General features: G+C 38.6%; 1 protein-coding gene across 2 annotated transcripts in view; it reads right to left on the reverse strand.

The window, feature by feature from the left end:
• The window catches only part of GRIK2 (glutamate ionotropic receptor kainate type subunit 2), a 1,405,635-nt gene that overhangs the window by 503,175 nt on the left and 875,512 nt on the right, over window positions 1-26,948 (reverse strand). For both annotated transcript variants that reach the window (XM_069726310.1, XM_069726309.1), the window contains 3 exons: window positions 8,122-8,265; window positions 7,484-7,591; window positions 116-229 (listed from right to left, as the gene is read on the reverse strand). In XM_069726310.1, the coding sequence (XP_069582411.1) occupies window positions 116-229; window positions 7,484-7,591; window positions 8,122-8,265 (366 nt within the window). The remainder of the gene's footprint in view (window positions 1-115; window positions 230-7,483; window positions 7,592-8,121; window positions 8,266-26,948) is intronic.

Below are 26,948 nucleotides of genomic sequence, written 5' to 3' on the forward strand. Positions count from 1 at the left end.
GGTTTCTACAACCACTTTTAATCCTCAGAGGTGCCCCTGCATAAATCATAAAGTGTGTTTTATACATGTACTGGGATGCATACATAATTTTGCCTAAACAAACACACACACTTACCAATATTGTGGTTACTATAAGTGAACGATTTGATAAGGAGTCTGTAATATTTGCAGGTTTTTCTTTCTGATTTTCTGTCATATTTAAGCCACTAGCAGGGTCCCATGTACCAATCTGTGTAATAAAAAATACAGTTGCTTAGTACATACAATAACAGAACTAGATACACAATATATTGTTAGGTTTGTTTGCACAACTAACATATTGCAATCTGAAGAGGGAGCACTCTCATTACTGAGGGAAAGCTGTACTGCTGCAATCACTGTGGCAGATTGCTACTTTTGTATTTATTGTGGAAAAGGGGGACAAAATGTGCAAAATGTATTAAACTGGATCATGCTGTTTAAAAAAAAATCTGTTTAATTTTAAGTCTTAGTTCACAACAACTGGAACTTGGATTGCTTTTTACAAGACATGTTCTCCCCAAAGGTGCTGCATTTTTTGGCACATGGTGTTACACATTAGGCTATGCACCTTTTCCGATATGTGACACCATATTTCAGAGTGATCACACCCTTTGAAAAGTAAAAAGTGTCTAAATTAAAAAAATATATTACATATGGTGCAAATTAAATTGTCAGATTATTTTTGTTCAAATTATACCTGAATTTGAGTGCAAAAGACTATTTATTGAGCCTCTGGCACATTAGTTTCTGTTTTTAACCATGTTTCTGTTAAGGTACCGTCACATTTAGCGACGCTCCAGCCATATAGACAACGATCCGACCTAAACTAGATCGCTGGAGCGTCGCTGTTAGGTCGCTGTAGAGATGTCAAACACAGCAACTCCAGAACGATGCAGAAGCGATCCAGTGACGTACTTATCGATCTCGCTGGTTGTTAGCTCCGTGAAAAAACATTGCAGGCATCGTTGCTTTTGCCGTCAAACATGACGAATCACGCCGACCTGACGACCAAATAAAGTTCCGGACTTTCAGCTACGACCAGCGATGGCACAGCGGGATCCAGATCGCTGCTGCGTGTCAAACACAACGAGATCGCTATCCAGGACGCTGCAACGTCACGGATCGTTGTCATTCTCATTTTAAAGTTGCTCAGTGTGAAGGTACCTTTACCCTTGTTTTGTTGTTACCAGTCAGATACAAATATTTAACATTATTGTTTGTAAATCTTAAACACAAATTACTAGTAACTGGCAAGGTATGATTTGGCTGCCACATCAGATGACCTTACAATGGTGGAATCATCTATGTAGTGACTGTACCACAGCAGGTCCCATCAGCACCCAGGCAAGTGCTGGGGCCCTTGACAAATGTTAGGCCTACTCATAGCTGGGACCCATGGGACCTGGTCGCTCCTCCAGTAGCTGTGCATAGCCACCTGTTTCTTCGGCGCTGTTTGAGCTGTCTCTAAAACATGCCCGCACGCAGTTATCTGTGCAGCTGTGTCTGCTAGTAATGGCGTGACCCGACTGACACAAAAGCAAAATTAAAGGCACAGTGCCGACTTGGCCACATGATAATGTGTGCAAAACTGTAAAGCGCTGCGGAATATGTTAGCGCTATATAAAAATAACGATTATTATTATTAGTAGTAGTAGAAACAACAGCACAGTGCACTGTGCGTGGCCATGTCTGCTTAAGTGACGGCTATCAAGCATCTCATCTCAGGAAGCAAACTGAGGTGTTTCAAAGGGCGGAAAAATGCTGTTTCTCTTGACTCTGACCAGTAGAAAGATATTTGCGATTTTTATTTCTTTTTATTGGTAATTTGTACTGCAGATGCATTTTAAAGACTGACATATGCAGTACAAGCATAAATGAAAAATAAGATAGTAATTAAAAAGAGGAGCCTTTACTTCTGATGCAATATCTGTTGAGCTTGGTCTTTTTCTCAAATTTTATGCGTAGCCTGCAGGTATTTATTTCCATTGTACTCCCAGTTGTCAAGCCACTTTGCTCTCTGCTCTCTTACTATCATCCCTGTGCTCAAAGTTCTTTACACAGTGATGAGATCCAAGCTGCTTACTCTACTTCACTGTAAAGCTGCCAGATTCCTCAGTAAGAGCCTTGAGGATTTGTTAGTTGTAGGGATGAACAGATTGATCCACTGAAGATCGTGTTTGAGTTGAAATTCCTGAAATTCATTGTTCCACACAAATTCAAACAGTAAGAGATATAATTTGCGATTTTTGAAAAATAAAAAAATACATGACCACCAGTTTGTCGGACCATTTAGGGCCGACAATGGTAAAAAGGGAGCTTACACTCAACTCACTACTCAACTCATAGGTGCCCCACTGCTTGCTGATTACAGTCCAGTTGTTTTTCCACCATTGCTCTAATTTAAACTCTTTACTGTAGTCCAGGTCCTTACAATATAGTACATAGTGACTGGGACGGAAGTCCTGACCTATAGTGAAAAGGACGAAGCTGTATAGAGAAATGGCAGAAAGAAGATCGGACAGCTGACACATATAGAGAAGTGGTCTGAGAGGTGAGCAGTGAAGTTTTTTAAAAAAAGTGAAAAATCTTGGATTTAACATGATTTAGTGTCTGGAGAAACCCCAGAGAATAATAAAGAAAATTCAGTTTGAGACAAATTTATTTGCTGAAAGACATATTTTTGAGAAAAAAATCAGCCATTCTGTGAATGCAAATCCCGCACAATCCTCTAATTACTAGTTAGTTGGCAGAGCTTTTTGCTGCCAGTTTAGGGGCTGCCATTCCAAGTTTTACCCCAGTCAGCAGAAAATCTAGAATCAGTTTCCACAAATGTAAAATTTGACTTGTCAAAACAACATGCCAAAAAATTACAATTGTCATCTCATATCTCAGTAATGTAACCATCTCTTCTCTGAAGACAGACTTTACCCGTGAATAAAGAATTTTGAAAATGATCAGTCCTGGAGGAGAAAGAAGCAGATTTCTTTGATAAGATATGTTACAAAGTTGTTTATTGTCACCTGTATCGTTGATTTATGAAATAAAAATGTAAATGGCAGTTACGCTTTAAGTTGTTGTTTATGCCTTTGACTGAGTTATTAGTTATTGTGAAATGCATACATTTTACGCAATTATTTGGGGAAGGTCATTAAAAATACTTTGTTAATATCTTGAAAATGCATGACTTGGCGGCACATTGTCAAGTTCATTCAATACCGCTTAAACCCTTCCTGTCATCCAACATACTATTCCGTCCATGTGACCTGGGCCTTACTTCCCATGGACAGAATAGTACGTCAAACGCAATCAGCCGTGCTCACAGGGGAGCGCAGCTGATTGTGGCTGGGTGTCAGCTGATTATCACAGCTGACACCCGGGACTAAGTGCCAGGAGCTGTCATGGACTGCTCCCAGAACTTTAACCCCTGGAACACTGCCATCAAACAAGACTGCAGCATTGCCGTGGCATAAAGAAGCATTGCGCAGGGAGGGGGCTCCCTGCGTGCTTCTTTGAGACCCTCAGAACAACGCAATGTAATTGCATTGTTCTGAGGTTCTCCCTGCCTGAAGACCCCCAGTTCTAAGATGGCCGCGTGGTCCTTTTGTTTCCTGCAGGAAGGTGGCTTTTCAGTGCCTGCTGAGAACTGGACCTGAGAAGCCTCCTTCACTGCCTGTCGGATCGCTGATCTGACACAGTGCTGTGCAAAGTATCAGATCAGCGATCTGACTTTATACAGTGATGTCCCACCCTGGGACCATGTAAAAAAATGGAAAAAAATAGTATGTGTAAAAAAAAAATCCTAAATAAAGAAAAAAATAATTTGTTCCAATAAATACATTTCTTTATGTAATAAAAAAACAATAAAAGTACACATATTTAGTATCGCCGCGTCCTTAATGACCCAACCTATAAAACTGTCCCACTAGTTAACCCCATCAGTGAACACCATAAAAAAATTTAAAAAACAATGCTTCATTATCATACCGCTGAACAAAAAGTGTAATAACACGTGATCAAAAAGACGGATATAAAAAAATTGGCACCACTGAAAATGTCATCTTATCTTGCAAAAAACGAGCCACCATATAGAGTCATCAGTGAAAAAACAAAAAAAGTTATTGCCCTCAGAATAAATCGATGCAAAAATAAGGCGCCAACACATAAAAAAATGATAAAAATGAGGTATCACTGTAATCATATAAATCCGAAGAGTTTAAATGTTTTATCAATTTTGCCACACGTGGAACGATATAAATGCCCCACCCAAAAGAAATTCACGAATTGCTGGTTTTTGTTTATTTTGCCTCCCAAAAATCATAATAAAATGCTATCAAAATATGTAATGTGCCCGAAAATGGTACCTATAAAAACAACTTGTCCTGCAAAAAATAAGACCTCACATGACTCTGTGGGCCAAAATATGGAAAAATTATAGCTCTTAAAATGTGGTGATGCAAAAACTATTTTTTGCAATAAAAAGCGTTTTTAGTGTGTGACAGCTGACAAACATAAAAACCCGCTATAAATAGTAAATCAAATTCCCCCTTATAACCTCCTTAGGTTAGGGTTCTAGTTAGAATTAGGGGGTTTCCACTGTTTAGGCACATCAGGGGCTCTCCAAATGCGACATTGCATCCGATCTCAATTCCAGCCAATTTTGCGTTGAAAAAGTAAAAAGTAAAAATGATGCTCCTTCCCTTCCGAGCTCTGCTGTGTGCCCAAACAGTGGTTTACCCCCACATATAGGATATCAGCATACTCAGGACAAACTTTTGTTGTCCAATTTCTCCTGTTACCCTTGGGAAAATAACAATTTAGGGGCTAAATTATCATTTTTGCAGGAAAAAATGATTTTTATTTTCACGTCTTTGCATTATAAACTTTAGTTAAACACTTGGGATTCAAAGTTCACACAACACATCTAGACAAGTTCCTTAGGGGGGTCTAGTTTGCAAAATGGGGTCACTTGTGGGGGGTTTCTACTGTTTAGGAACATCAGCGGCTCTGCAAACGCAACATGATTTCCGCAGACCATTCCATCAAAGTCTGAATTCCAAAACTCCACTACTTCCTTTCTGAGACCCTATCTGTGCCCAAGCAGTAGTTTTCTCCCACATGTGGGGTATCAGCGTACTCAAGACAAGTTGCACAATTACTTTTGGTGTCCAATTTCTCCTGTTACCCTTGGGAAAATAAAAATCTGGGGGCTAAAAAAATCATTTTTGTGGGAAAAAATTATTATTTATTTTCACGGCTCTGCGTTATAAACTTTGGTGAAACACTTGGGGGGTTCAAAGTTCTCACAACTTATCTAAATAAGTTCCTTGGGAGGGTCTAGTTTCCTAAATGGGGTCACTTGTGGGGGATTTCTACTGTTTAGGCTCATCAATGTCTCTGCAAATGCAACATGATGCCCGCAGACCATTCCATCAAAGTCTGAATTTCAAAACTCCACTACTTCCTTGCTGAGCCCCGATGTGTGCCCAAGCAGTAGTTTTCCTCACATATGGGGTATCAGAGTACTCAGGACAAATTGCACAACAAATTTTGGGGTCTAATTTCTCCTGTTAACCGTGGGAAAATACAAACTGGGGGCTAAAAAATCATTTTTGTGGAAAAAAAATATTTATTTTCATGGCTCTGCATTATAAACTTTAGTGAAATACTTGGGGGTTCAAAGTTCTCACCACACATCTAAATAAGTTCCTTGGGGGGTCTAGTTTCCAATATGAGGTCACTTGTGGGGGTTTCTACTGTTTAAGTACATCAGGGGCTCTGCAAAAGCAACGTGACGCTATAGACCATTCCATCAAAGTCTGCATTCCAAAATGGTGCTCCTTCCCTTCCGCGCTCTACCATGCGCCCAAAGGGTGGTTCCCTCCCACATGTGGGGTATCTGCATACTCAGGACAAATTGTACACCAACTTTTGGGGTCCAATGTCTCCTGTTACCATTGGAAAAATAAAAAATTGTGGGAGAAAAGAACATTTTTGTGGAAAAAATATGATTTTTTATTTTTACGGCTCTACATTATAAGCTTCTGTGATGCAAATGGGGGTTCCAGGAGCTCACCACACATCTAGATAAGTTACGTAGGGGGTCTACTTTCCAAAATGGTGTCACTTTTGGGGGGTTTCCACTGTTTAGGCACACCAGGGGCTCTCTAAACACGACATGGTGTCCGATCTCAAATCCAGCCAATTTTGCATTGAAAAGTGAAACGGCGCTCCTTCCGTTCTAAGCTCTAGCATGCACCCAAACAGTGGTTTACCCCCACATATGGGGTATCGGCGCACTCAGGATACATTTCACATCGACATTTGGGGTTCAAATTTTCCTGTTAACCTTGGTAAAAAAAAACAAATAGGATCTGATCTAAAAAAAAATTTTGAAAGAAAGTTACATGTTTATTTTTTTTAAACATTCCAAAAACTCCTGTGAAGCACCTGAAGGGTTAATAAACTTCTTGAATGTGGTTTTGAGCACCTTGTGGGATGCAGTTTTTAGAATGTCACTTTTGGGTATTTTCTATCATATAGACCCCTCAAAGTAACTTTAAATTTGAAGTGGTCCCTAAAAAAATGGTGTTGTAAAAATGAGAAATTGCTGGTCAACTTTTAACCCTTATAACTTCCTAACAAAAAAAATGTTGGATCCAACATGTGGGAAATGTGGGAAATGTTACTTATTAAGTATTTTATGTGACATATCTCTGTAATTTAAGGACATAAAAATTCAAAGTTGGAAAATTGTTACATTTTCAAAATACTTGCCAAATTTCTGTTTTTTCACAAATAAACGCAAGTCATATCAAAGAAATGTTACCACTAACTAACGTGAAGTAAACTATGTCATGAGAAAACATCATCAGAATCACCCATGGAAGTGTTCCAGAGTTTCTGTATTACCTCATAAATGGAGAGTGGTCAGAATTGTAAAATTTGGCCTGGTCATTAACATGCAAACCACCCTTGGGGTAAAGGAGTTAAACCTGAAAATGCCTTAATTGGATGTGGCAATGGCTACAAGTAAAATTTTTGAGATGCTGCTAGTAAAGGTACCCCTATTTTACAAAAAAACAGGTTAAACACACAGAGGTATATGTTTCAAAATTATTTTGAAAATTGAAAGTAACGTCTTTTGTATAAATAACTTCAGACTTTAGATGTAGAAATAAATGTTATGTACTAAGCAATTTAATAATAAATCAGATTCAATTATCCAGTAAATATTGCTCAGGGAAACTAGTGCTTTTTAATTTACCTTTAACAGTTTACTTGGATTGTAAAACACTCCTGGGCATGTTCATTAGTGTTTTATTGTATTGCTAATAGCTTAAATTTAATTGAATATCCCAAGCTGAAGAAAACTATAAAGAACTAAAACATCAAAAGTAACCCTCATTAGATTACAATTCAATATTTTGTTAAGCTCTGAGTCCATAGGTTGAACATCAAGTACCTTTTCAAGGCCTTCTTCCTTGAGACTGATCACATCTAAATCAAAGTCAGTCCGTAAGCCATTGGTTTTGTTAAATGTTATTCTGCCTGTTAGACCTTCCCAGTGAGCCTAATGAAGAAAATAGCAATTAGACTTTGCAAGGTATGAGAAAGTATTCATAAAGCATGTTTCCAAACAGTAAGAAAAAAGTTCATTATGTTATCTGTTTGTCACAGTCTATGTCTTTCATACAGATTGAATGATGTACAATAACAAATTGTATTGTGGTACCGTGTTAGCCAGAAAAATCGATGTGAATACTTTTCTGCCCAATGATGACAGAAGTATTCTAGGAGTGATACCTTTATTGGCTAACCAGAAAATAATATGTTTGCAAGCTTTCAAAGCACAGTGGCTCCTTCTTCAGGCAAGATTACAAATCTTGTCAATTGTAATCTTGCCTGAAGAAGGAGCCACTGTGCTCTGAAAGCTTTCAAAATATTATTTTCTGGTTAGCCAATAAAGGTATCACTCCTAGAATACTTCTGTCATCATTGGGCAGAAAAGTATTCACATCGATACAGATTGAATAGAATTTACAGTATATGTTCATGTATTTTTTACAGTAAATTTACATGAATTAAAAATTGAAGACCTACCTCTTTAATGAGATTTATAAACCTAGAACCAAATCTCCAAGGTTTATGCCGATTACATTGTAATGAACTAACTGTCATTTGTGGAAATTGTTGGACAGCCACTGAGACCACGTGGACTGCATCATACATCAGTGCTGCATCAGTCTGAAATATAAGAACATAAAATATTTTTGGATGAGATTTTGGAGATATAAAATTCACTTTTTCAAAAGTTTACCAAAATTACACAAGTAGTTGAACACTGCTAAAATGTACAACTTCTTTAAACATAGTCTACTAGTCCAGGAATTCATATGGTGTAGTACACATGTTGGTCAACACAATTCATTTCAAGAGAAACCTATTTTACATTTTTCTTCTGTTTAATCAATCACCTTAGCTAACATATCAAAAAACTCCTAGTATATACAAAGTTAATAAAAAATCCTGCAAAAATAGAGATATGTACATACATAGGTCTATCATATTTTACATTTTTCCTTTTTTGTTGAAGTACATGCAGAATATAAGTTACCAAATTTAGAATGCTTCATCCCAATATATTTTTATATGAATATTTAATTCCGTTCTCAAATCTGCTGTGCATGTATTGAGCTCGCTGTCAGAAACTGAGCTTGTATCATACATAGCAATTGCTTAATCTTTTATACAGCCTGCTTCTAACAACAATGACTGGAGTTAGCTCTGATTTCTGATGCCTAAGAACTTATATTTCACTGTCAATCTTTGACAGCAAATTTTGAGTCAAGTTATCTGGGGCAGGGGGCCATCCTGAAGTCGATTGCACCCCTGTGATGCGATTGCAAGATGCTAATGAGTTGCCATGGTTGCCCTTATGAGATTTCCTATGATCATTAATTTTACTACATACTTTAATATTTCAGTATTTCAATATATAGTACAAGTTCTAGGAAATTAGTTCCATAGGAGACTTCTACATAAAAAAATAGACTGGGATTTAGTAAAACTGAAAACTGGGAATGTTGCAAGAGCTTCAAGAAATGATATTATCTTTTGCTCAGCAGTACATGCAAGCAAGCTGTCAATATATAGAGAGGCTGCTAAATTATGTATGCTCCTGGATAGGAAAGAAATGTGCAGATAAATTTATATATCATGACAAAGTGGTTGGACCAATGGACAAGTACGATGGTTTAGCGGTTAGCACTGCAGCACTGGAGTCCTGGGTTCAAATCCCACCAAGGACAACATCTACAAGAAGTTTGTATGTTCTCTCCGTGTTTGCGTGGGTTTCCTCCCGGTTCTCCGGTTTCCTCCCACACTCCAAAGACATACTGATAGGGAGTTTAGATTGTGAGCCCCATCGGGGACAGCGATGATGTGTGCAAAACTGTAAAGCGCTGCGGAATATGTAATATGATTATATAACAATAAAGATTATTATTGTTAATTGGTTGGACAATAACAATTATGATGATAAGTGGACAATAACAATTATGATGATAAGGAAAATACTGCATGTTTTTAAAACTGAAATTACAATCTCATTTATTAATTCAATATAATTCAATTCAAACTGTGTATTAGAAATACATCACACTGATATTTATTACAAACATAACAACTTTATACTAGCATTATTGTTTTGTGTCATCCATGATTTATTAAATAATTCATCCAGAATGTGAAGGAGCCAGAAAATATGGGGAAACCCATATTGAGCTGTACAACAAAGCATGCACTATGATTGTCAGTAGCAACGTCTTGTCATTCAGAAGCTTTCAGATGAAGCACAAGGTATGTCATTTTGAGGAGCCTATCATTATTTCAGTTGACAGTTCTTTTTCTTAAAATGTGTCTTAGGCATTCCTGAAATATACAGAACTATCATTAAAAGTTATAGGACATAAATTCTAGTGAACTGTCAGCAATAAAGTGCAGAAAATGTGTATTTATAATGCCTGCTTGATCTTCAAAGAAGTCACAGTGATTGGCACATGACAACTTTAGTGTGCTGATTATCTAACTATTAATTTATGTGGGAAATGGCATAGAAATGCAGGGAAAGATTACTCCTATTTGATTCACTAGCTATGTATGTTTCAGCTATACAAATATTAAAATAATCATTTAATGTTTACATGTAGTACTAAATGAAATTCATATTTTCACCTTTCATGTTTCATTAATGAGTGGTTTCATATTATGCACAGTTGAGGTATTTTGTCAATACATTTCATTACACATGCACAGTACATAAATGCAGATTGAATTCCCTACAGCCCCAGACTTCATTTTTTAAAGAGGATCTATGATAAGCAAATAAATGTGAAAATCAGTAACCCTTTACCTATCCAGTCCTTGTCGCATTTTCTTCTCATTGCTGAATCATCAGGCCTCCACATGCTAAGCTAAAGCTCCCAGCTCTCTTCAGGTTCTGAAGGGTTCTGCATAAACGCACATTAGGTAACAACATCATGGTATAATCTAATCTCTTTATTTATTTATATAGCACCAACATATTCCGCAACGCTTTACCGTTTGCACTCCCCAATGAGGCCAACAATCTAAATTCTCTATGAGTATGTCTTTGGACAATGTGTGCCACGACCATGTGTGCACCTGCTCAGAACCTTCCTGGGCCTCATCAAAGCTGGAAGTTCTGAAGATTTCAGTGCTCACTGACATGATAAGAAAATACAAAAAAGACTGGTCAGGTGACTTTGTGAAGTATAGGAGCAAGAGAGGTGTGTGGTAATGTAGGAATAAGTATTTTTTATATGTATTTCTTTTTAGAAATGTCTTCAGAAAATGATCTATCATTTAAACAAAGTTTGTAAGTTAATTGTGTTTTAATTGATTTGTTGTCAGATTGCCATACAATAAGAAAAAAAAGACGAGCAACAATAAAGCCTAATTACATAAGGTCTGAAGCCCAACACATATGTAAAACAATTGATAGCAAGCACAGTGAAAAATTACATTTGACCACATATTTGCACCACTAGCAACATTTAACCAAAGTACTGCAAGGAGGATATGGTGTCTAAGAGTATCTCGAAAAAACTGTGCTTCTCTGATTTTCGCAAGAGGTCATATCCTACTTGCATAACTTAACTTCCAATCCAATTCATTCTTACCAGCCCTTCTATAGTGGTTTAAAATGCACATTGTAATGCAAGGATTCTTCTCTCATTTATTAGGATATGAATCTATGGGATCTATTCTATATTTCCTATGTTTTAGGCTAAAAATTCAGTTTTTTTTCACTTGATGATTTGAGGCCTCTGTCTGTCCATAGTAGATGAATGTATATATTGCATATTAATGCCTGCTGTGGTCTCTTGCTAATTGCTTATTCAACAAAGCAAACTGGTCCTACATCCCAGTACACACTTCCAAAGTATTCAGATCTGGCTTAAAGATAGCATGTGTGCTGGGGCACACGTGAAATTTGTTCTATGTGCAAAATTTTCAAAGTATGTCATCAGTTAAACATGGCAAGTGGACAAAGCAGGAGACAGGCAAGATATGCCAGATATTCAAACAAACATTCTCCTCGTTTAGTTGTGCTACAGCATTTAATTTCCATATCTCTTTGCTTCATATACTGTATGTTCTAACTGCTCTTTCCTTTTACCTCTACTGCCCTTTCACATATTCTACACAGTCTCTATATATTATCAGCCCCTATCTCTTCCCCTCTCCCATGCACAACACTGGGGCCCTATCATCATTTCTCAATCACCCAAAACCATCCACTATCACCAAGCAGAGCGCAAAACGCTCACACAAATCATTGAACCACCTGCTTTTTCTCTTCTGGTCATATTTGACACAGAATTTTACTTTATTCCCCATATCCAATCACTCACTCTCACGTGTCACCTGAACATTGAAAACTTCTCTATAATCTGAACTTTTTCACCTTTGAAACTATTACTTTTACTCTTATTAACTCTCTTCTGGACTACTGCAACTCTCTTGTGACCCTCTAACCAAAATCTCTCCTCTCCAACCATCCTGAACGCAGCAGCCAGAGTCATACTTCTATCAGGTCACTTCACTGACACTTTTACCATGTGCCACTCATTGCACTAGTTACCTATTCACTATAGAATACAATACAAATTCATCTCTCTCCCCCACAAAGCTTTCCATAGTTCTTCACCACCCTATATCTCATCTCTTATTTCTGTCTATCACCCTTCCCATGCCCTCTGATCTGTAACTGATCTAAGAGTAACATTCTCCATAATCTGCACCTTGCACCTCTGTCTCCAAGATTTCTGTCATGCTGAGCTAGTTTTCTGGAATGCACTACCCCAAATGATCATACTAATATCTAACCTATATGTTTTTAAGCTTGCTTTAAAAAAACATCTGTTTAAACAAGCCAATCACCTCAACTCACTAACCTAACTCTCCCCTGTTCTCAACTAAATGTTAGTCACAATCTGCTCTTGCCTATTCATCTGTCTCCTCCATGCACATAATAGCACACAGTAACTGCACTCAAACATTTACTGGCTGATGACCACATCATGCAGCTTAAAATGAAAACCTGTATTTAATACAATAATGGCTGGACTGTACATAACAAGCACGTTCTACCTATTGTGTACCCCTATTTCCTTAAAGATTGTGAGCTTGTAAGCAGGGCTCTCACTCCTTCTGTAACTGTTGAAATGTGTTACATGGCATTGTTTTTATTGTCTGTATGTAGCATTGGGGTCCCTGGATGCAGCCCCTCTTCCTCGGCAGGGGCGCCGACTCACTCACGGCTACAGCCACCATCCCACTCTCCTTCTTCCTTGTACATGGCTGATCAGGGTGCACACATGGCTTGCACACGGTATGCAGGCCCCCGAGCACTGTGCTTAGGGTGCATGTTTGCTCTCTCCATCTTAAAAAAATGACACACACCATAATAAAGTGTCCCCAGCCAAAGGCTGGGGAACACTTACTATTTAAGGCACCTCTTCCTGCATGGAGGTGCCTGAGCAATATGGTTTGCAAATAGCACACTTGTTAGTTGACAAGTCCCCAGTGCCCATCAGTCAGTTACCTGTTCTGCACCAGTCTCTTGGGGGTCAGCTGCCATGCATCCATGGTCCTGGAGTAGGATATGTTGCTCATTGGGAACTAAGCCTAACCCCATCATCAGTGGCTCTAGTGAAATGTCAGGTGCTCACCAAGTCACTTCAGGCTCTCCTTGGACCACAGCACAGATGTTCCATCATTCCTGGTACACTGCACATGTCCCTACATAATTTTAAAGTGCTGTGGAATAGACTGGTGCTATATACAGTAAGTAAAGAATGTTATTAAATTATTTGCACATTGTTGTGGTTGAGTGCAATTTAGATTTTTTTAGAATGTTAAATTATAATTAACTCATAATATTGTTTGTCATTGTTGCTATGTTAGCATATTTTAAGAGTGTGCTGAGATATATTTTTCATTGGATGGCGGCAAACCCAACTGTGGATTCAGTGCTTAATAGGAAACCATTAAGTATTTGCCTATGTCACATTCAATTTGTTCTATTTTTAAGTGATTTAAAAAATTTTTGTGAGGTGGTCAGCAGATATGCTATATGAAAACCTATATGAATGTGGTACTGGCATTACTATGCCAACGAACAGAAATAAAAGGTAAAATGCCAATTGTTGAAAATTATGAAGGATGTTTAAAAAATAAACAAAATATAGAATTGCTGTTTTTATGGGGTTTTTTGCCTCCAAAAGAATTAATCAAAAGTGATTAAAGGGACTCTGTCACCTGAATTTGGCGGGACTGGTTTTGGGTCATATGGGCGGAGTTTTTGGGTGTTTGATTCACCCTTTCCTTACCCGCTGGCTGCATGCTGGCTGCAATATTGGATTGAAGTTCATTCTCTGCCCTCCATAGTACACGCCTGTGCAAGGCAATCTTGCCTTGTGCAGGCGTGTACTATGGAGGACAGAGAATGAACTTCAATCCAATATTGCAGCCAGCATGCAGCCAGCGGGTAAGGAATGGGTGAATCAAACACCCGAAAACTCCGCCCATATGACCCAAAACCAGTCCCGCCAAATTCAGGTGACAGGTTCCCTTTAAAAAGTTGCATGTACTACAAAATGGCAACAATAACAACCACCAAATTTGCCACTGATAAATTCATACCCAGGTAAAAAAGAAGTACATTCAGTTCAAATAAAATGTAATATTTTATTGATAACAATGTGCAAAAAGTAATAAATATATAAATATATAACAAAGAAAGGTACTAAATAAAAAGAGGGACTCTATTCATATTAAGCCATGGGATTTAACCATACAATATTATACTCTACCAATCATAAATAGTCACAAAAAAATTCTCAGGGAATAAGGCAGAAAAAACTACCCAACATATGTACCAAAAGGCTGCTGGAGATGCGTGCCTTAATAATCAGATACAAAATTACCTAATATTATACCTATAAAAAAATACACAAACTGATCTTTAGAAGGCAGAAAAAATTAGTTATGTAAAGTGCAAATAACCATGACCATAAGACATCAAAGGAAGGAAAAAGTTAGAAAACAAGTGTTTAATGGCTGCTATATGAGCATGCCTAAATAGAATAGTTTATAACCCAGCCTGTTAATAAACCTAGGGCTGGATAGATGCTAGCCGCAAAAGAAGTATAGTGCCATTGTTGGCTAGATGTTAAAATAACAGAAAATGGAACATGTAGACCTGTATTGCCCAAATCCCTGTAGACACTATGGCGTCCCTCTGTAACAGCCCGTGTTTCGCTCTGCTTCTTCAGGAGGCATGGCAACAATGAAAATTATAATGGATGGAAAATTGTGAAAATTATAATGGATGGAAAATTGTAAAACTTATGGCTGTCAGAATATGGCAATTTGTTTTCAAAGAGTGCGTTTATTACACAAAATAAAATACATAATTATACAAATTTGATATTGCCATATTTGGATTGCCCCTCAGAATATGGATAACACTATATTTGTGCAGCACAACAAATACCATAAAATGCAAAAAATTGTGTCAGATTTCAGATTCCTTCTAATTAAGGGTTAATAAGAGTTTGTTAATTATTTTCCCCCCAAAATGATGACACTAACAGACCCAACTTATCTCCAAAAAAAAAAAATCCCTCATTTGACTATGTCAGCAAAACATAGAAAGGTTAATCTAATAACACAATAATATTTACAAATCATTGATTTATTTTCAAGTTTACAAAAATGTACCACAGAATATAGCACATTATTCAGTATTTTATAATCTTTGCTACTACAGATAATTAATTAGATCTAAGAAGAAATGCTTTGAACGGCTCACACCATCAACAGGCCATAAAATATATTGCCCCTGAAATAATTTCACTTAATTCACACTTGCTCACACATCCCACATACAATTTTATTAAATACAATTTAATAAATTTTCAAGAGAGATTTAATTTTGCTGTTTTATGAACTGGTAAATTGCATTGCATGATTATTGGACCTTTGTTTTCTTCCAATTTTTCTGTAATTTGACTCCTTCAGAATAGCAGCTATGGGAACAGTTATAGAAAATGGCATAAGAAATGTTTTATTCTTTTCAAAAGAGTGAACATATAAAGTTTACACTTGATTGAAAGAATCAAATGTCATCGTGGAGTTGCATGGAACTTTATAAGTGGTTTAGGAGAAATTATAAATTATACACAAGAATCTGAAACTTGAGTTAATCAAAAGAGAACCCAAGGGAAGTTAATAAAACCTGGGACATAAAACACAATGTTTATAGCTCTAATTTTTTCAGTCATATCTCCAATTTCTTCTGTTTAAATAATCCATTTAAACCTCCAACCAATTTCTCAAAACCATACCCCAAATTTCTGTTGTTTAAAGAGAATCTGTCAGCTGATACATGTAGCCCAATTCATGGCTAGTATGTATCAAGTATTGAAAGTATTATCTCAGTTTGCTAATTTGATTACTGTGCTATTAGAGAACAAAGCGAGAGTTCACTTAATTATAATCTGTCAGTTCTAATGGGAAAGCTGACTACTATTTTTAGATTTCAAGACTTTTATTACACGTTAACTAATGAAAATATGTCCAGAATATTTTTTCTTTTATATCTTCCTTATAACTTGTTGACTTTTTTTGTTGATAGCAAAGAACAGTAATTGCTTGTTAAATTTACACTGTAAAATGACCGTATAAATATTCGATTTTTTTAACAAATGCCTAGGACCATTACAAAGTGTTTACTGTGAGATTGAAAACATCTTTTATTTCATGGTCCTTTTCTGTGGTTTCCATGGAAATAAGCATATTGCTTCATTATTCATTCCTGTACTGTTTTTTGTGGTCCAGCAGAACAGGAAAAAATTGCTATTGTCACATATATCATAAGCTTAATATGTCAATGTGGTGTAGATTCAATCCATTGTTACAGAGCTATTGAAAATGGGAGCTATGATTTAGCAACTACTGTTGAACAGCCCAAAAGCATTCAGCAGTAGTTGCTATTGCCTGCGGTGTTTCATAAAGCGCTTCTGTGAGTTTTGAAGTTTAGTGATCAGTGAAAGAAATAACAGTCTTGTTATGTTAAATGACCACACCATGAGTAAGAACCAGCTGTTTAAAAAGGTTAAGGTAAGTACTACCCTACCTCTAGTCTGTCTGTCTGCACAATGTATTTTACACTGGATTGAATAAGGGAAATTATTTTTATTTGGAAGAGCATGTAACAAAGGTACAAAAAACATACTACTACTAGTGATAATTTTACATATATATATATATATATATATATATATACATATAGCACTGGCTCTGCATCACCCAGAGACTCCAGTACAAAAGCCTAATTATGACATACAAAGCCATCCACAACCTGTCTCCTCCATACATCTGTGACCTCGTCTCCTGATACTTTCCTGCACGCAACCTCCGATCCTCACAAGATCTCCTTCTCTACTCCCCTATTATCTCCTCTTCCCACAATCGCATACAAGATTTCTCTCGTGCATCCCCCCTACTCTGGAACCCTCTACCACAACATATCAGACTCTCGCCTACCATCGAAACCTTCAAAAAGAACCTGAAGACCCACCTCTTCCGACAAGCCTACAACCTGCAGTAACCACCGATTGACCAAACCGCTGCACGGCCAGCTCTACCCTCACCTATTGTATCCTCACCCATCCCTTGTAGATTGTGAGCCCTCGTGGGCAGGGTCCTCTCTCCTCCTGTACCAGTTGTGACTTGTATTGTTCAAGATTATTGTACTTGTTTTATTATGTATACCCCTCCTCACATGTAAAGCGCCATGGAATAAATGGCGCTATAATAATAAATAATAATAATAATATATATATACAGCATATATATATATATATATATATATATATAGTTAATGAGTTAGTTCACAGGTATAAGCAAGAAACTCATCAACGCAGCAGAGTGGTTGAGATACAAGAACAGTTTTGTGAGGAAATATTCAGTATTTCCCTTAACCCCTTGACCACCAAGCCCGTTTTCACCTTCCTAACCAGGCCAAATTTTACAATTGTGACCAACGTCAATATTCACTGACACGCAATAGGGTAATTTTTTTTTTTACTTTTGTTCTTCAGGTTCCATATCTCATCATCCGCTTTATCTTTGAACGTGAGACTACCATCTTTTTAAGAATAATCATCTGGGCTATCTCATACATAAATGTAACTTGAAACTATTTTGCATACGATTAGTTATTCAGATTCTTGACACTGCATTGTTACTCTTTTGCTCCTAAAAATCAAAATTTTAATTTGCATTATTTTGGTAGTATTTTGTAAATTCTCCTTTGCTTTTAAACACTATTTGAATCCTTCTAGACAAGCTCTCGATCAGATTCAAGCATGTTGTAACAAAAATTTGATTCCTGGTCTCTTCTACATGTTCCCAAAATTTGTGCATTCTGGTTGATTCACTTTGGTATGTAAACAGCTTTTTCTTAATCTATACAAGTGTTCAATTGGGTTGAAGTCTGGGGACTGTGGGGGCCAATCTAGTACCTCTACTTCATTTTCATTGAATCATTTCTTTGACAATCTCAACATATGCTTTCATTCATTGTCTGGCAGGATAGTAGGATACTCACATATAGCTCAACATTGAGACTACCTGCCTTTGAATGTGAAACAACCTCATATTAAAAGGCTTCCTTCACCAAACTTGACAGTTCCTTTAATTTCTCAATTCATTAGCTCCTTTTTCTCATTTTTATTTCAGACCCATTTGCACATATCAGAGTCTAGTTCATTGACATTTGTCCTATTGCTCCAAATCACTGTTGATTTTTTGTACTTTTTTGCAAACTTGAGGAGGCGATTCTTATGACAATATTAAAGTCAAGGATGTTAGGTGTCGGGTTTCTGCTGCTGCACAGGGGAAATCTCGAACCATGTCCTCTGTGGTCTCCCATTCTTCCCCGGTCGCAGTGGAGTCTGCTCAGTATAGACGTTGGTCTGAGTGTCTGGCACAAGCTGATACTGTGCATCTGGTTACAGCTGCCATGCCAGGTCCAGCCTTTGTAACCAGCATTGATCAGCAGCGAGCAGACGTTCCGGGGACTAAGTCCTGATTTTTGTCTACTGAGCATGCACATGGCATGACCTCTCATTGGAGGTCAGAGGTCACATGCTCAGGTCCTGTAGCAGCTCCTATTGGACCACTAAGCAGGACCCGGAAGGCTACATCTCTAAAAGTCTTGCATGGCCACTCGGCCATGTGCTAGTATAAACCTGACTAGGTGTATGAGTGCTGTGTGATTGAGACTGGTGAAAGCGGCTCAATGATCCCCATCCCTTTGGTTGTTGTTTGGGTATTAGGGTGAGTGGAGCAAACCAACAGTGTTATATCTAGGTGGCACAGCCAAGTTTATACCACCAGTCAGTGTAGGGTGGGAATTCCTGCTTGGACTTAGCTTCTGACTCATTACATCTTCAGGCGTGGGCTCAAAACCCATCGAGGGTCTGAGCGAGTCCAATCACCAGTATAGTGGGGGTTATTCATATGCATCCCACCAGCGTCTACCGGCTGCACCCTGTGACTGCTAACAGGGCACAGCATTCCTTTAATGACTCTGTGAAGCAACAGAGTTTGCTTCTATTCACACTGGATGAAGTCTAACCCACGTGTGCGCAAGCGTTCCTCCGCCATCTTGTTCCGCCTTTACTTAACAGCAGGTTCCAGCTCTGCACGTGGACCCCAGCTGCGAACGCACCTCAAATCTCCCTTTATATTATTTTCTGTGTTCCCCCAGCCCTAACAAGGGATTTTTTATCTCTTTTCAGGCCACCACTCCAGACATGTGTGATGTACATTGCACAGTGCTTGCATGGACGTCTGTGATCTCATTATTATGAAGCATACGAAACACTGTTAGGACTGGCGGAACGCACCAAATAAATATAATAATAACAACTAGACGCATTAGCAGCCTGGGGTCCACTGTGCAGAGATAATAACTGATGATCGGTAATGGCAGACACTAAATGGCAGTATCACACTGGACACATGTAAGTTAACCATTACTCATTGTGTTCTTACGGCAAACTCTACTACCTCACAGAGCCACAGTACCACAGAATACGAAGGCCGTACCCTGTTAAGCTTCACTGAGCACAGCATAAACAGCACAAGTGTTCGGTCACAGTACTCAGCCCCATGTATGCTGGGTTAGAGTCCCTCCAGACCCACTATGCCCATGGCATTGCCCTTGCGATGCCTCAGCAACAACTAAGATTTAGCACACTGAGTGCACGCTGTGCCGCAGTGGCAAATGCCACTAACCACCCTGCTAAGGAATTTAGTGCACTAGATGCGTACGTCACTAATAGATGCTGTCTGACTTGTAAAGTGCTGGAAAAGCACTGCTTGGCACTGTATTTGCTCCAATCACTGAAATACAAACGTAACACTAGGAAAAAGGATATTTAGGAGCTTGCACCAGACACAATCATGCTATCACACACACCACGTTTAGGATATACTAGTGCACAGCTGTGAGGGCGTGCAATCCAATTTAAGCCGCAGCCTTCTGGGACATTGCTGATGCCCCAATTCGAGCTGCTTGAGGACCTGAGCATGTGGCTTTTGACCACTCATGAGCGGTCATCTCACCGGCATGCTCAGATGGAGAAAAGCAGGACATAGTCACAGGAGCATCTGCTTGATGCTGGCTAATGCTTGTTGCAATAGCTGGACCTGGAGCGGCAGCAGCAACCAGACGCACAGCATTAACCTGATGAGGACACTGGGACTGATGTCCCTGCTGAGCAGGCTCCGCTGTGGCTGAGGAAAAATGTGAGATGGCAGAGGACATGGTTTGAGTTTCCCCTGTGCATCGGCGGGAACTCGACATCTAGCAGACACCTCTACTGCCTTGTTTGCTGCATCAAAACTGATAGACCTTGTGATGACATGACTTGTGGACTCCAATAATTTGCCTGGATGTCCACCTTTTCGCTGTAAAATGGATGGTTGAACTTAATTTCATAATCTTCCAACTGTCATGGCACTCACATGATGCAGTTTGGCAATTGTCTTTGCTGAGAGACCACTATTGATGAGATGGATGATGCTGTTTCTCTTTTTTGGGGAAATCTTCTTTAAGATGATTGTAGTATCAATTTCAAATCAGGATTGAATAGTAATATATGGAGCTTGAAATTCAAAAGTTCAAACCATTTTTACCCTTTTGCTTGTTAATATATCAGGTAATATCTATGGAACTCTTTAACATATCCTATTAACTCTGAGATTATATTTTCATGACACATGTACTTCATGCTAGCAATACATTTTGGTCAATTTGATTTGCATTTATTTATGAAAATATCAAAAATATTACATAAAATGTGAAAATGTAAAAATTATCAAACTTTGTATTTTTATGCCATTAAACCAAAGTGGTACAGTGGACAGCTCAGAAGCCAAGAAGTGCCATATTATAGTGCAGATTTTGCTGTTATGGTTTGTGAATGCCATGACCCACTGGAAGAGCCCCTGAGGTGCCAGAACAGCAGAACACCCCTACCCTATTTTATAAATTACACCTCTCATTCAATTCATTTAATGGTACAGTGATCATATTGACATCACAGGTGTGTCGCAATGGGCAGTGAAGAAAAAATAATTACAATTTTATCCCCAAAATGTTGTTTTAGCCCAAGATTTTATATTTTCACATGGTGAAATGGGCAAAAATAGCACCAAAATGGGTCACAGTTACTGCTGAACGTAGCAATACCCCATATGTAGCTGTACAGTACTGCATAGCCACACAGCAAGACTCAGGAGGGGAGGAGTGCTATTTGGCTCTTGGAGAACACATTTTCTGAGAATAGTTTGTGGACTCAATATAAAGAGCCCCTCTTGGAATTTATCTACAGGTGTAATATCGATTTTGACTCCAAGAGTGTTTTACAGAAACAAGTAGTAGTGGATCTGTTGAGTAGAAATTGAAAATCTGTCATTGTAGTGCCTGTAGTACATTGTAGTGCCCAGTACATTATGTTAAGATCATGCTTTTGAAAACTTCACCCATAATTTAAGATTGCTCTTATCGCTACAGAAATACCATATATGTGGACGGTAAATGTGGTTCTGGCACATGGGGGCTTAGAAGGAAGGTGGTACTTGAATTTGGCAATTAAATTTTTTCTGGGTTTCTTTTAGGGGGTGGAGCAGCCATAGCGCTTTTCCAGAGCCTTTGTGCTAACAGTAACGTGGAATCTATATTTCCTTTGACAGATGACAGACCATAGTGAGGACTTGCTTTTTTGTGGATTGACTTGAATTTTTTATTGGGAACATTTTACATAACATTTTGGATCATATTTATCACTTCTATTTTATGTAAAAAAATTGTTTTGGCATCGCTATATTCTGAGAGATATAGCTTTTGTATTTCTACTCTGACAGAGCTGAATAGTAACTTGTTTTTTTGTGGAACAACAAGAAACCATTTTTATTTACATTCAACTTTTTTGATCTCATTTTATTCACCCTTTTTTGTGGTGTGATGAAAAAATATAGTACTTTCCACGTTTTTAGTTTATTTTTTATGGTTTTTAACTGATGGGGTTAACCAGTCTGACAGTTTTATAGATCAGGTCTTTCCAGATGCAGTCATACCAAATATGTCTAATCTTTTGGGTTAGTTTTGTTTTTACATAAAAAAATATTTATTAGCATAACTTTTTTTATTTTGTGACCTTTTTAAAATTTCTTTTTAACTTTTTTTTAAAAACTTTTTTACTTAGTCCCTCCATGGGACTTTAACTTTTTTTCTCTTATCACTGGTAAAATGCACTGCAAGGCATAAGTATTGTATTGTATTACATATTTTATTGTTACACTGACACAATGCCTAAAGGGTCACCCTAGCTGGCAGACCCGGAGGTCTTCATTTAACCGGGATTGCCATGACTATCATTGGCAGCCCACAAATAATTTCCAGAAGTGCCAATTTGCTGGGAGATGGTGTCCCCTCCCTCTTCTAGCCTTCTAAATGCAGGGATCCCTATTGAGCGTGTCACTTAGGGTGATGCTCCCACCACCCCTGGCTGTCACTGCTGAGCTCGTTCAAACATAGCTTGTGTCCTCATGGTCGCATGACATAGGTTGATGTCAATTTGAGGGAACCCCTTCTCGATCACGATGTAAACTAACGTTAAAGGGAACCCATCACCCCGTTTTTTCGATTTGAGATAAAAATATGGTTCAATAGGGCCTGCGCTCTGCTTTACATCAGTACCTTTCATATCCCCGATTCCCCACCTTTGCTGAGAAAATACCTTAGTAATCTCTCCATTATCTTATGTCAATCACCACAGTCCGGTCCGATGGGCGCAGCCTATTCGCCGTTTCTCCTCACCTCCTGCCTTGCTCTATGCATAAATTTATCTTCTTTCCTGCATTGGCGGGAGTTGTTTTCTGCTCCAGCGTATTAAAGTGGCCTCTCATTAACTCATTATTACGCATGTGCCGGCATTTTCCTTGACGTACTGTGCAGGTGCGAGAGGCCAATTCAATGTGCATGCGCAGAAACTAAACAGGATCTGTGCTATTCACAGATCTTGTTACGTCATGCACGCCGAGGAGCGGGGGAGAGACAACAATTAGGCCCCGCCCATCGGACCGGACTGGGGTGATTTACATGTGAAAATGGAGAGATTACTAAGGTATTTTCTCAGCAAAGGTGGGGAATCGGGGGATATGAAAGGTACTGATGTAAAGCAGAGATCAGGCCCTATTGAACCATATTTTTATCTCATATCGAAAGAAAGGGGTGACAGGATCCCTTTAAATGTCAGGAAGGGGTTATTATACTCAGTCTAAAAAAATGTACAATATATAATTAACAACAGATTTTTTTCTTTAATAATAATACATGATATATTTATTGAGCTTTATTTTAGCAGGAATAATACGTGAATGTAAAAGGTATAGATGTGTCTATGGAAAAGAGGTTGTGCACTTGTCCTCAAGATAAAACATGATCCGTTACCTTTAGATCTTGTTCTTAAACAGCATTCATCTATCTCTACCACAGCTTTTCCAACCTTAATTCTTTTATAATAAATCAATAGAGCATCTGTCACAATAGCTCATCTAATTATTTACATCCTATATTTCTCTTGTCAGCTGGATGAAGCCTTCTTGATTGTAATTAATTTTGAAAACATTGATTTCCTGACTTAATCAATCTTTGTAGAAGAAAGAAAGAATAATAAAATAAGGCAGAACTACTGAAAAGTCATGTTGAATAACAGGAGATTATTAATAGGGTGTAAATACCCAATTTTAACCCCATAGTGATCAGGCCTGAGTCTGGTCAATTTTTTTTTTTTTTTTCCTTTTATCTTTTCAGTAGCCAATTTTGCTATCTTTTCTGACATGAATGTATGAGACTTTGTTTTATGCTGGGCAAATTGTAATGTTTTTATTAGTGCTGTTTTGGTATACATATAAATTACTACTTATACATATTTTTTCTTTCCTTGCAAGCACTGAGAAAAAAGTTATTTTTGGATTGGTTTAGTTTTGCTTAGATGTTTTATTTTTCATGTAGAATAAATTGTGCAGTTATTATTTCTGTATTTAAATACTGTATGTAATAAAATGTATTTCATGCTAAAAAAGATTTATTTTTTGTGGGGACTTTTATTTTTTATTTTTATATATATTTTGCAGAAGTTTTATACATGTTGTTATTGTTTACATAATGTTATTTTTACACAATTTTACCCATAATCTACTATATAATTGTCTAAGGGTCACTTCCGTCTGTCTGTCTTTCTGTCTGTCTGTTACGGATATCCATTGGTCGCGGCCTCTGTCTGTCATGGCAATCCAAGTCGCTGATTGGTCATGGCAAAACAGCCATGACCAATCAGCGACAGGCACAGTCTGGCGGGAAAATGGCCGCTCCTTCCTCCCTGCAGTCAGTGCCCGCTCCGTACTCCCCTCCAGTCAGCGCTCACACAGGGTTAATGGCAGCATTGACCACGGTGTAACGCACTCGGTTAACGCTGCTATTAACCCTGTGTGACCAACTTTTTACTATTCATGCGGCCTATGCAGCATCAATAGTAAAAAGATCTAATGTTAAAAAAATAAAAAAAAATAAAAAATAGTTATATACTCACCATCAGTCGGATCAGGAACAGGCCTTTCCCACTCCTCGCGATGCCCCAGTGACTGCTCCATGCATTGCAGTCTCGCGAGATGATGACGTGCGGTCTCGCGAGACAGCTACGTCATCATCTCGCGAGACCGCAATGCACTCTTCAAACCAGAGCGCGCGAGGAGCGTCGGTAACCGCTTCGATCTAGGGGCCAATGGAGGGTGAGTATATAACTATTTTTTATTTTATAAAGGCACAGATGATTGACCTCGGGGAGACCAAAACATCCAACACCGCGGAGACACCATCACGTGTTTATCAACGCAGTGATTCCAGAACACTGCCCCCATCCCTTATGGGAAATATGCAGATGCATGTAAAGAAGCTGCGGAGACACCATCACGTGTTTCTCGACACAAGCAGTGAATAGCCAGGCCTTTCCCCGGGAAGGAACAACCACGGGAAGGGCAGCATCCTATGAAGGAAAGCCACCTATGCCAAGCATGGTATCCATCCACACTATTTTTTATTTTAATTCTTTTTTTTACAGGGATATGGTGTCTACATTGCTACATACTGCGTGGGCTGTGCAATATATTAAGTGGGCTGTATTATATACTACTACATGGCTGGGCAATATACTATGTGGCTGGGCAATATACTATGTGACTGAGCAAATATACTACGTGACTGGGCAATATACTATGTGATTGGGCAATATACTATGTGACTGGGCAATATACTATGTGGCTGGGCAATATACTACGTGGCTGGGCAATATATGACATGGCTGGGCAATATACTACGTGGCTGGGCAATATACTACGTGGCTGGGCAATATACTACGTGGCTGTGCAATGTACTACGTGGGCTGTGCAATATAGTGTGCGGGCTGTGCAATGTACTGTTTGGGCTGTGCAATGTACTACGTGGGCTGTGCAATATAGTGCGTGGGCTGTGCAATGTACTGCATGGTCTGTGCTATACACTATGTGGCCTGTGTTATACACTATGTGACCTGTGTTATATACTGCGTGCGTGGTACTGCACGGGCTGTGCAATATACTACGTGGGCTTTGCAATATACTACGTGGCTGGGCAATATACTATGTGGCTGGCCAATATAGTACGTGACTGGGCAGTATGCTACGTGTCTGTGCTGTATACTACGTGGCTTTGTGCTGTATACTACGTGGCTGGGCAATATATTACGTGGTTGGGCAATATTCTACGTGGCCGGGCAATATACTATGTGGGCTGTGCAATATACTACGTGTACATGCATATTCTAGAATACCCGATGCGTTAGAATCGGGCCACCATCTAGTAGATCATAAAACATCTCTGGAGAACATCTTTTTCCTTTGCTGTTCATTTCCCCACTGTTTCTAAGGTATGCAAAGAGCCCAGTTACAGGGAAATACAGCTCCCTGCTGTGCCAGGTTGCACACTCCTACAATCAAGTAAATGTTTGGCTAAGCAGTTTACATGGGGTAGGCAATCAATTGATGATGACTCCCATTCAGAGCGACCTATAGAAGCATTTTCAGTAGAAATACATCATAAAGTGGAGGCCATGTTTTTAGAAAATCTTCAGGTGTTGCAGGCATTTCAGTTGCACGGTTTTCAGTATCATTCCTAATGTTTTGATGATATTAAAGGACTGGGGGGTTCCATGAATGTTGATGCCTGAGCAAAAATCATGTTCCAGCAAACGGTCCACCCCCAAGATCCTGACACCAAACATGAGTCCATACAATAGAAGAACAAGGGGTCACCAACCCCAAAGAAGTTTTGTGTTGAGCAATTAGCTGGAATACCATGGCAACAGTTTTTGGGGATGCAAAAGTGTTTTATTACTAGAATTCATGCCACACTTAGGCTTCAACAATGAAGGCATGAAGACATTATTTGTATTGCTGCTTCACGACAACGTGCCAGCTCAGGTCTTGCAAATCACTTGCTGCAATCAAGGAATGCAGCTTCATAGCACTTAACTATAGCACAGATCTGGCTCTTAATGATTACTCTCCATTTCAGAACTTCAACAGATATCTGTGTGAGCAACAATTTACTAATGATAATGCAGTCAAAATAGCAGTAACATGGTTACTCCATCTATTCCAAAGGCATCTGATCACTAGAGTCAAAGAGTAATAAGTGTGTTGAAGCCAAAGTGTATTACATTCAA

The sequence above is a fragment of the Ranitomeya imitator genome, chromosome 5 (assembly GCF_032444005.1).
Source record: "Ranitomeya imitator isolate aRanImi1 chromosome 5, aRanImi1.pri, whole genome shotgun sequence".
Taxonomy (NCBI): domain Eukaryota; kingdom Metazoa; phylum Chordata; class Amphibia; order Anura; family Dendrobatidae; genus Ranitomeya; species Ranitomeya imitator.